This window comes from Hemibagrus wyckioides, linkage group LG22 (genome assembly GCF_019097595.1).
Source record: "Hemibagrus wyckioides isolate EC202008001 linkage group LG22, SWU_Hwy_1.0, whole genome shotgun sequence".
Taxonomy (NCBI): Eukaryota; Metazoa; Chordata; class Actinopteri; order Siluriformes; family Bagridae; genus Hemibagrus; species Hemibagrus wyckioides.
The window spans coordinates 4536839-4549303 of NC_080731.1; the positions used below are offsets into that span (position 1 = coordinate 4536839).

General features: G+C 39.7%; 1 protein-coding gene across 1 annotated transcript in view; it reads right to left on the reverse strand.

Moving 5' to 3' along the window:
• The window catches only part of LOC131342973 (calcium-binding protein 7), a 46874-nt gene extending 34612 nt beyond the window's left edge, over positions 1-12262 (reverse strand). The window contains exons 1-2 of the mRNA XM_058374296.1: positions 12180-12262; positions 11723-12087 (exon numbers count right to left, since the gene is read on the reverse strand). Coding sequence (XP_058230279.1) covers positions 11723-11831 — 109 coding nt within the window. The 5' untranslated portion in view covers positions 11832-12087; positions 12180-12262. The remainder of the gene's footprint in view (positions 1-11722; positions 12088-12179) is intronic.
• Positions 12263-12465: the final 203 nt, after the last annotated feature.

Genomic DNA, 12465 nt, shown 5'->3' on the forward strand with positions numbered 1-12465 from the left:
TAACCCCGATTTGCATGTGTTTTGGCTCCATGCTCTCCACCAGTCTTTCACATTGCCGTTGGGGAACTTTATACCACTCTTTTAAGCTTTACTTGATGGTTTGTGACCATCCATCTTCCTCTTGATGTCATTCCAGAGGTTTTCAAATCTGGAGACTGGGTAGTGGTCTCTTATTTTTTCTTCCAGAGCCGTATATTAAGTGGACCTACATGTTTCAACATAGCAGTCGCTGTATGGAATATGCACAATGACAACACTTTTTTCTTTTGCATCTTAAGTCATCTCTCATCTCCCGAGAAAAACAATGAAAAGTTCAGAGCCTTTGTTAAAATGTCAGATTTCTTGTTTCTTTCATGTAGGGCGAAAAAATATTTGTGATGGGTCAGTGGCAATGTTTTGTGTTGGAATGAATGTAGATGGAAATTCAGAGATGCAATACACACGCACACACACGCTAAACAGATAACACTAAATCTTTTAAATAATTGGCAAAAAATTAAAAATCAACCTGTGCACGTGTGTGGGCGTGCACGTGTGTGGGCGTGCACGTGTCGGCATCAAGCTGAGCTCAAGTTTCAAAGTCTTACATTTGCACACAGCCTACAGCGCTCTGCATATAAGTACGATCCAGCTTGTGTGTGTGTGTGTGTGTGTGTTTACCTCGTTTCACACTTCACCCAAAACAGAAATAAAAACATCAGCAAACTCAACATTTTTACTCAAACATTTCAACACTGTCTATTATCCTAGCAGCGGAGTGAATTCATTTAGCCTGCAGCACTGACTTATAACGTCCCAGCATGCTTTTACATAACGTTCTCGCATCTTTATCTCGTTATTGTCTCGGTGGCTTTTCTCAGCGTTTTATTCGTGTTCTTTGTCACTACTTAGCAATAAACCTTGTCAGAGATTAGGTCCTGAAGATGCACTGGCAAATTGTAAGTGCAAGATTGTGTCACTGACTCCTAGTTCTAATACTATATAAAAAAAAACACTCTAACGTGTTGTGTATATCTGGAGATTGTGTCTAGAGTTATTCGAACCGTTCCTCATCTAGCATGTGGAATAATAGCTGTAAAAAAAAAACAATAAATAAATAAATAAATAAATCACTGACTTTATAGCAGCTATAAACTTTCTTTTTATCAGCAACAGAACAGCTTTAACAGCTTCCACTGTTACAAAGTGTTAAGACTGGAGACTCCTTCCATTTATTCAAATAAATTCTTCAAAACTAATTACCACATTGACATTTTTTTCATTGTTAAATAACAAATTTCTCTTTCTTCTCACTCTTAGAATGTTGTCCATACAGATCCCTGTGATTGAGCTGTTACTATCCATCCATCCATCCATTTTCTATACCCGCTTTATTCCTAATTAGGGTCACGGGGATCTGCTGGAGCCTATCCAAGCACACAGGGGTACACCCTGGACAGGTCACCAGTCCATCACAGGGCCACACATATAGACAGACGACCACACACACTCACACTCACTCCTATGGGCAATTTAGAATTACCAATCAACCTTGTTTTTGGACTGTGGGAGGAAACCGGAGTACCCGGAGTAAACCCACACAGGCACACAAGAGAACATGCAAACTCCACACAGAAAGGCCCCTGTCTGTTCGAACCCAGAACCTTCTTGCTGTGAGGCAACAGTGCAAACCACTAAACCACCATGTTGCCCATTGAGCTGTTACTATAGAAAGGATAATATGAGCTCTTGACCAATCAGATTTGAGAATTCCACGACATTACTGTATAAAAGTACAAAAGAATGAAAGAAATATCAGTTTGCTTTCTGAAAGGCACCTTGCCACACAATGAACGATGCTTAATGGGATTTAATTGCCTTCTAATCATCCGTGTGTATGTGTGTGTGTGTGTTTGTGTATGAAGAGAAAGCCTCCTGGTTTAGTAATAAGCCCATGCTGGGCTGAGCGCTGGCTAATCGTCAGCTGATTTAAACAGCAACACATGCTTCTGAAACACAAACCCAGCAAGATGCAACACGGGGAAATAACACATTGTGTTCAAATTAGTGAGGACTGTTCATTGCATGCTTAACCAGATCTGACAAAACAAAAATAACACAAACATACGCTCACACGCACATGCACCAGCTTTGTCACTTCTGTATACTTAGCTATCTTAGCTTAACTCTTTACCAGATGGAATTGGGTAAACAGAAGCTGTAGTTCGAGGTTTCAGACTGCTCATACTTTCCCCGGGATTAACAATAAAATCTGGTTCTTCATAATCTGACGCTTCACAATGTACAATCCTAAACCCTGGCTTAACCTTATTCATTCCTAAACCTTGGCTTAACCTCTTCTACTCTTTTTTCCCTCTCATTTTCCTCATTCATCAGCTCTTCAAAGTACTCCTTCCATCTCCTCCGTACACTCTCCTCACTTGTGAGCACCTTTCCATCTCTGTCCTTAATAACTCTAACTTGCCGCACATCCTTCCCATCATGATCCCTCTGCCTAGCTAACCTGTACAAGTCCTTCTCTCCGTCTCTAGTGTCTAACCTAGTGTACAACTCGTCATACTTCTGCTTGGCCTTAGACACCTCCCTCTTCACTCTGCGCTGTAACTCCTTGTATTCCTGTCTATTCTCTTCAGTCCTGTCCATGTCCCACTTCTTCTTGGCTAACCTCTTCCTCTGAATCCTCATTCCACCACCAAGTCTCCTTATCTTCTTTCCTCCTTCCAGATGACACACCCAGCACCTTTCTTCCTGTCTCCCCGATCACTTCTGCTGTAGTTTCCCAGTCATCTGGCAGCACCACCTGACCACCCAGAGCCTGCCTCAACTTCTGTCTAAATTCCTCGCAACATTCCTTCTTTTTCAGCTTCCACCACTTTGTTTTCTTCTCTATCTCTATCTCTGACCTCTTCTTCTTACAGATCATCAAAGCCATCCTACACACCACCACCCTATGCTGTCTGGCTACACTCTCTCCCACTTTGCAGGCACTAATCTCTTTCAGATTGCCATAGGATGTAGTCTACCTGTGTGCTCCTACCTCCACTCTTGTAAGTCACTCTATGCTCTGTACATTCCAAAACCTTGGCTTAACCTTATTCACAAATTTGCAGCATCAACGATCATGATCGGATAAATCCAGCGCGTGACCGCTTTAAATAACAGATTGTCTCGTGCTTTCACATCACTGAGGAAAAACACGGACAAATCTGTTCTGTACTCGAGCAGGTATTGTTATCTTCATTCGTCGATATCCGTCTTAGCAAAAATTTTCATTGTCGCGTATTTCCCCGTCATTACAGCGCACACTTCAGTGATGTTCAGTGTTTAGCCTCCTTGATGCTAACTTCCGAGCCGTTTTTGTTAAGTGTTCGTTCACGTGATATGAGTCTGTAAAGATTCTTAGTCGGTTAATTTGTTAGATTGAGTAGAAATACATTCATATCTATTTCAATACACTGATGCTGCTTTCTGAAAATGTTTAAACAGGAGTAAATTAACTCCCAAAATTGCTTTTCTTTCCTCTGGCTATTATAAGTCATGCAACTGAAACAAATCATTTTAAATGCGTCTGATCATCAGCGCATCAGTGCATACAAATCAGATGTGGGTCTGTTCGGGGATTCAGAGTTTTCCCTGGAAAAAAAAAAAGATGCAAATAGGAGATAACTATTTTCCTGCTCCATTTTCGTTTCTGAGACACATAAGGAACATGCCAGGGGGTGAAGAGTCGGGTCTGACAGATGCTGGAGAAATGCTGTGTACGCGGCACTGTGGCAGTCAGATCGCAGAGCATTTAGATCGCGGCTTCTCTGTCAGTTATTTATGCATAGCTTTTCAGAAGTTGGGACTAAACTCATCTTCCTTCCTTAAATAACACTATCACTCTACTCTGGTGCACTGGTGAAAAACAGAGCGCAGTCCTCTCCTGATCATTCAGAGGATGCTGATATGAACAAACAAGATTACCACCAGGAGATTGTCCAAATGGTAGCCTGAAGTGTGAAAGAAGTCTCACAGTTATAAACTATTTTGTTCATATCAGTCTGAAATGAATCAGTGAATGAATCAGTAATGAGTCTATGAATGAATCTGAAATGAATCAGTGAATGAACTGAATGAATGAGTGAATAAATCAGTATGAATCAGAAATGAATTAATGAATGAATCAGTAATGAATCAGTGAATGAATCAGCATTCATTCGATTTATAAATTAGAGAATGAATCAGTAATGAATCGACGTATGAATCAGAAATGAATTAGTGAACAATTCGGTAATGATTCAGTGAATGAATCAAAAATGAATCAGTGACTGAATCGGTGTATAAATCACAGAATGAATAAGTGAACAAATCAATGAATTACTCAAAAAAGAATCAGTGAATGAATCGGTGTATAAATCATAGAATGAATCAGTGAATGAAATTGAATCCAGGAGGGATAATTGTAATTCGATGTTGGATCATTAGCTACATTTATTTTATTTGTTTGTTTTGTTATAGGTTCTTCAGCACATTGAAACGTTTATATAGCTTATATTGCCGATACTTGAAAATGTTGCAAAAAAAAATAGTTTGGAAACAGTTTTGTCACAAAAACTCTTAGGCACAAACTGTTTGGCATGAAAAAAAAAGCTCAAAGTGTCATATGACAGAATCTGTCATATCGTGCGCCAGTCATGGAAAAGTGCCTGGAGAAGAATAGATGGCTTTGTGATTAATGTAATGGAGGTAGCTATCCGTCTGGGGAAGAACAGGGTGTCTGTGTTTTCCAGCATGCCGTAAACCTGTGGCACAAGATGCTCCAAGGAATTACGGTATGCAGTTTCCTTGCCGCTACATTAGGCAGCCTGATATAATAACAGCACATTAATTGTTCTTTAATAGCTGTGCATACGGGATGTACACAGCGACGGGCGGTCGTTTGACTAACCCCAGAAGTTTCTTCCATTACTCTGTACTCTGCAGGTTGCCAGGGCGACGATCTGCTATCGGGTCGGAACCGGTGCTCAGTGGCAATCTGCGATGGGCTCAAAACCAGAACCAATGAATTGCCACAGATGGCAAGGTCTATTTTACATTAGTCTGTTGTATCTATTAGTCTATTTTTCTATGTATCTGTCTGCATGGCTGTCTGTCTGTCTGTCTATCAGAACGTTCTGAACATTCTGAGGTGATGTGAAGCTTTGACTCGACTCCTTAAATCAACGCTATGCCACTCACCCCACTTACACTTCCTTTTATTTAATCTATCTATCTATCTATCTATCTATCTATCTATCTATCTATCTATCTATCTATCTATCTGTCTGTCTGTCTGTCTGTCTGTCTGTCTGTCTGTCTGTCTGTCTGTCCATCTACAGTGCTTCCGTGGACAGGTGTCTTTTATACAGGTAACAAGCTGAGATTTTTAAGAGAGTGCTCCTGATCTCAGCTTGTTACCTGTATAAAAGCCACCTGGGAGTCAGAAATCTTGCTGACTGATAGGGGATCAAATACTTATTTCACTCTCATTAAAATGCAAATCAATCTTTAACTTTTTTGAAATGTGTTTTTCTGTATTTTTGTTGTTGTTATTCTGTCTCTCACTGTTCAAATACACCTACCATTAAAATTACAGACTGATCATTTCTTTGTCAGTGGGCAAACGTACAAAATCAGCAGGGGATCAAATAATTTTTGTCTGTCTGTCTATCTATCTATCTATCTATCTATCTATCTATCTATCTATCTATCTATCTATCTATCTATCTATCAAGAATGCAACACGACTTGAAAAGAAAAAAATCTGCACTTTTAGCAGTCTCTGTATCCCAATTAGTCAAATCCACTATCCCATTGATAAAGTTTAAGCTGAAATGCCATGCTATTAATATCAGTATCAGAAACAGTGCCTCAAAACACGTTAAAACCAGCAACACAACAAAATCATCTCCTAAGCATCAGACAGCAAAACACTGAACACGAGCAGGAAATATGCGAAACTGAAGAAAACGTACAAGAGAGTGAAATTTTGAATTCAAGTCATCTTAAATCTATGATCTTAGACAACGGTGTGAAGTGAGAGCGCACTACGATAAACTATAAATCAGGGAAATGAGTCGTATAACATTGTAAGTGGTGTATGCGTTTTCAACTCCAGGGCCCAAACGAGCGGCGGTGTAAGAGCAGAGACATTATGGAGTAAATCCAACACAGCGTCACATTTCAGGCTGCCGTCAGTGTGTTGAATCTGCTGGAGTTTCACCTCGGAGGAGTTAATCTGTCACTGCTGATTTTTACTGCGCTGCTTGAACTGCAATGATTTTTCAGTACATTTAAGTATTGACTTTTTTATTGAACACAAGTTCCCCTCTGGTGTTTCTTCTGGCACTGACTAAATCTCTCCCCGTTTTTAGGAAGGAAATTAGCTTCATTACCTAATAAGGCAAAGAGAATAAATGATTGTCTTTGGATCCACCCTAAAAAAAAACAAACAAACAATGGAACAAATGAGTATGAGAAACCCCCCTGAGTCGTCACCACGCTTCAGTTGTTGATTCTGTAAGAAGTTCTCCATGAGAAATGAGCTTCATCAGGGAGCACACACAAACAGCTCAGGAGTCTACATGCATCTCTGGACTGCGCTGAAAGTTCCGGAAACCTTTAGCCTAATTACGTGTCTCCTTTTCAGCAGCAGTCATTCATTACCCAGCACGGGCGCTCAGGCTTCACTGCAGGCTCCATGTGCACTTTCCTGCCAACTGGATCACAGGAAAAGTCAGTCTACTGTATGGAGTAAAAGTTTTATACACCAGATTAATAATTCTTTAGCTCTGGCTCACTTTATTTTTTGGAACTAAACCAACTGGTGGAGTGAAGCTGCAAAAACCTGAAAATATTATCACCTGAGTCTTTATCAATCAATCAATCAACCAACCAATCAATCAATCAATCAATCAATCAATCAATCAATTAATCAATCAGTCAGTCAGTCAGTCAGTCAATCAACCAATCAATCAATCAATGTGCCTGTCTACCTATCTATGCCTGTCTATCTTTCTATGTATTTGTATGTCTGCCTGTCTTTCTGTCAACATCTATGTCTATCTATCTATCTATCTATCTATCTATCTATCTATCTATCTATCTATCTATCTATCTATCTATCTATCTATCTATCTACCTATCTATCTCTCTGTCTGTCTCTCAAAATGTATGTCTAATATCTGTCTGTCTTCTTTTCTTATCTATCTATCTATCTATCTATCTATCTATCTATCTATCTATCTATCTATCTATCTATCTATCTATCTATCTATCTATCTATCTATCTATCTACCTATCTGTCTGTCTTACTTTTATATTTATGTATCGTCTCATTGTCTATCTGTCTGCCTATCTCAATATACATGTCTTTATATCTATCTACCTGTCTGTCTGTCTGTCTGTCTGTCTGTCTATCTATCTATCTATCTACCTATCTGTCTGTCTTACTTTTATATTTATGTATCGTCTCATTGTCTATCTGTCTGCCTATCTCAATATACATGTCTTTATATCTATCTACCTGTCTGTCTGTCTGTCTGTCTGTCTGTCTGTCTATCTATCTATCTATCTATTTATCTGTATATCTGGTATCTGTCTGTCTGTCATCCTGTCTGTCTATTTATCTTTCTTTCCTATCTATCTATCTATCTATCTATCTATCTATCTATCTATCTATCTATCTATCTATCTATCTATCTATCTATCTATCTATCTAGTGGTAGTAAGATTTCAGAAAAAGAGTAAAACTGGACGTAAGTTAAAGCGTTATCCACACAGTTCTCTCACAGCACCTTCACCCTTCTCCCCGTGACTGCAGCTACTTCTCCATGTCCTACAGGATTGTATGAAATTACTGCAGGATCCATGTCTCTCCAACATGTGCTAGCTGACAGGGAGACAGGGTTCTCTCTCACACAGGAAATAACCTCCTCCACGCTCACGTGACACACAAACCCCCTCAGCGGACAGGAGCGAAATGCAGCTTCAATCACGGCTGCAGTTCCACCTCTGCCACCTCTGCCAGGCGCTTTAATCAAGCTCGAAACAAGCTCAGCGCCTGATCATCACGGTGCCAGTGGAATGCCATGTGGAGCTCGTGGCCAGGTGCAGGAAACATCTGGGAATATCCTCAGAACAGCAAACACTGCCAATCAACAGAATGTTACTGGCATAGCATGAGGCGACTCTATTCGCAGTGTAGCTCTGAAATAAGCAGCTGCAGCACAACCAGGATTTCACTTTACTTAATAGAGTTTCATCTGAAGGTGCCAGCTGAGTGTTGAATAAAATCGTTCAAAATGGCCGCAGGCTTTTATTTCGATCATTTAACACAGTATTAAACATTTCATCAGATTAGCAACATCAATGCGATATTTGGCCTGAGATTAGAGTTCTTGCTAGTGATTCAACTTATGATCTGTTCTCTGACCCCCATAATACATTTGACCAGCTACGGTGAGGAAATCACTCTGATTTGTCTTCCGGTTCCATCGTCCTGAAGTCGATGAGTTTTTGGAATGGGTTTTTGGGGCACATGTCTGATTTATAAGCTTCTGAAACACAAGCTCAAGATATTTTCTTCTACGACACAATAAAAAATCCCCACTCATGATTATTTGAAGCTCTAACATGTCGGTTGTGATGTGAACAAGAGGCTAAACAGAATTACAAAGGTTGGCGGTTGTCTGAGACGTTAAATGTCATCACGTTCAACAGGAAAATCCAAAAGCCTATGGAAAAACCCCTATTAGCTTTTTGTCAACGAACCAGAGTGAGGATCACTTCCTGGGTGGACGACAAAAATACCTCGTCCCTGCAGCTATTCTACTGCTTACTACTCTCTTAGTACTCTAAGTAGCAATAGAGTAGCTGCAGGGACGAGGTAGAGTTTGTTGTCACTCCGCAGTTCAGAAATTTCTTAGTTGTTTTTTTAACGAACTTTTCTTTTAACATGTGCTCTTGATTGAGGGTAAAAAATGTAAATAATCATAAAGTCTCTGGACCTGTTGCTTCCTCCAAGAAATTATTGACTTTGGAGTCCTAAATTCTTCTGATGCACAGCATGACATTCACAGGAAGGCTGCAATGTGTTGGAAAGTTTTGAAACGAAATCTAACCTCTAATCTAAGTTGTAGTGAGGTCTTTCCACTTGGCAGCCATCTTGTCAACACTCCTGATAAGTCTGATAGGTCATACTTTTCACTAACATCTTTTCCAACAAGATGATTGGCTCTTTTCTCTAAGAGGCGGGGCTTATGTAATACAGCTGCTATTAATGGAATTCTGCTTTTCTGTTTTTCGTACCTTTTTTTTTCTTCATTGTGATGGTTGTTGTGAGATCCTAACAAATTAAAAGCTGTTAAAATTTCAATGTCCTAGCAAAACAAAGTCTTGCTTATCTAACTAGCATGGTTACTAGTGATGAACTCCTCACGCTTTATAGCAAGTTTTATGCTTACAATGTTTGATCACGTTATATTCTATAAAAACACTATACTTCATCTTTTCGCTATTTTCACACAGCATTGTTTTATGGTCTGGTTTACTTGATGATTTGCTATCATTAATCATGATCTATGTCCAGATTGTGGCCCATTAGCTCAGCAACGTACACTAGGCTTGCTTCTCACAGTGTCACATGATCTCGTTTATTGATACCGATATTCATTATCGTTATTAGAGACGAGCCTTTCATGATTATCCGTTATTAAACCTGGTATCAGACATGGTTTTAGATCTGATCCACTGATTCTATGTTCAGATAATATGCTAAGTGCCGTATTACATGTGACTGTTTTGCATAACTTGTGTTACTGTGACATCATCAGTATGGCTCAAGGTTTAGGTATACGACGTATCCATCAAGCTTGACTATCTGTATCATATCAAAAAGATTGGATGTGAGCATCTTTACAGTATTTAAAGTGATATACTAACAAACCAACGCCTCATATTCTATTCTATTCTGAAACATTAGACAGAAATATGAGGTTAGTGAACCCTATGAGCAAAAAATAACTGATTTATTTTCGACGCCTGTGAAAGAGCGTTTTAGCTCCGCTGTCGTTCTCTCTTTCATATCAGACCGCACTAATCCGCTCTTGAAGTGTGTGTGGGTATGTGCCTGCCTTTGTTTGTGTGTTAGTGTGCCTCTTCTTGACAGTGTTTACAATTTGCCTTGCACATCAGAGGATGCGCTGCAGCCGTATGGAGCTGAATCCTGATGCAGGTGCTTGAGACACGTGTGTGTGTGTGTGTGTGTTTGTGTGTGTGTGTGGTTGCCTGACAAGATGGTTTTGTTCATCACGCTGCCCGCTGTAATAGCCTGTCACCTCGGAGTATCACTAAACACAAACCCCTCCCCTGCTTATGCTTTATATTGGAACGAGCCACAGATGACACATTTCCCGTCATATAAAAGCCGTACGTCAAAATAACAAATTCGCACGTCATTTTCTTTATACGTTTTTAAAGACATCACGTCTCACATGCATATTTCTTGTTTAACACGGACGCTCCATAGACTTTACCTGTTTATGGTCAAGGTGAGTGCTACTGTAGCTTTATTAAAGGCATGAGTCATAAAGCTCATTTTAGTACCGACTAATTAATTAACTGATTAATTTCTAATCACAACAAAGCTTTTCTTTGTGACAAACAACTTTCCAAGTACTGGAGTCTAGAACACATACCGAATGGAAGGATAATGAGTATCAAACACCTCGCTCTTATAGACTCCTCCTGAGTCAATAATGATTTGAATTATTGCTTTAACCTTGAAGAAAATCAATAGACCAGAGCTGAAAATTAGAATTGAAATTGATTTAGCTGCCACACACACACACACACACACGTCACTGTATCTGTAAAACAATAGTGTTTCCTTCCAAAAAAATAAATAAATACAAATTTAAAGAAATTGAAATCACTGTCACCGATCGTTCGACTCGAAACTTTCAAAAGAATTCTAACATTTAGAGTTACTTCGGACCACAGGTTCGCTCGTCTGAATCAAGTTCCAGTGAAATGTAGAAAGGTGGAAAGCCTGATCTGACTGTAGTTGATTTTCCACCAGTTATCAATTTAGACTTGAAATGGTGACTGAGGAAGGGAGAAAAAAAAAGATTTACAGTGAAAATCAATAATGATGAGGAAATGACATCTGACTGGTAATAATAATCAATACATTATATGCAGCAACATGTCTCATACAAGATATATGAGCTATATGAGACATAATAATAATAATAATAATAATAATAATAATAATAATAATAATAATAATAATAATAAATTTAAGCCTATGAATTTATATCAGATAAAAAAATATATTTATTTATTTATTTATTTATTTATTAAATAGACTGATTCATTCAGTGGAGAATAAACACAGAGAACACACTAACAGGTGCTCTGAGACTGCAAGTGACGATGGATGCGCCTCTTCTCCATGATCGTTCATTTCAATTCTACTCCACAACGCTTTTTATCAGTAGCTCTGGAGTTAAATGTAGCTTTAGATTCCTAATAAACAAACCAGATGTGTCAGTGGCGAAGGAAATAAAAAAAAAAACTCCCTGAGACGACAGGCATGACTAAGAATCAATGAAAGGAAGTATTAGGACTCCGCTTTTTGGTGCGTAATGCTCATCAGATAAAGCTCTAAAGATCTAGTGCCCAAGGCGCTCGGACTCACCCTCCACTTCATCTTCAGGTAGGTTGACCGGTGTCCCGTACGAGAGGATGTCCGGGATGGTGCAGATCCCGCGGTACATCAAAGTGGAAGTGACAGGGTGCATGGGCATGTCTGCGCGCAGTCCCGATCTTCATATATGACCTCAAAGTCCGCGCCGCGACAACTTTTCCTCCACTTCCTCTCCAACGCTGCTCAGTGCAGCCACTCCGCAGACGAGGAGAGTGCAGACAGAACAAAGCGAGTGGCTCTCCTCCGCGGAGAAAAAGGCGCAAAGAGCTCTCGAGCGAGGGAAAATAAGGCGCATTCCTCTCACACAAGGCGCGCGCTGTAGAGATGTCCGCGGTCCTCACGCGCGCGCGAAGATCCTGAAATAACGGAAACTGTTTTCATATCGTGCATCGCTAGGTTTAATCACTTATCTCTATTTTAATCACTTTGGCTCTAAATCCATAGTTACCTGCTCAAGGTGACTGAGCTGCGCATCACTGGAGATTTTTTTTGTTGCTATACCGTTTTCTCACTCGTTGCCAAGGCGACGCGTGAAGGCGGTCCTCTATTACCATATTGCCTCTTATTAGCTACTGGATGCACGCAGTCGCTAACTTCTCATCCTTTTTTTGCACAGTCACAAACGATAGATGAAAAAAAGAGAATGTTTCTTTATTTTGTAATGATCTTCAGCTGGACTAGTGGTAAATAATTCTTCTACTTGAAGCTTCTGCACTATACTGATGCTGTGGATG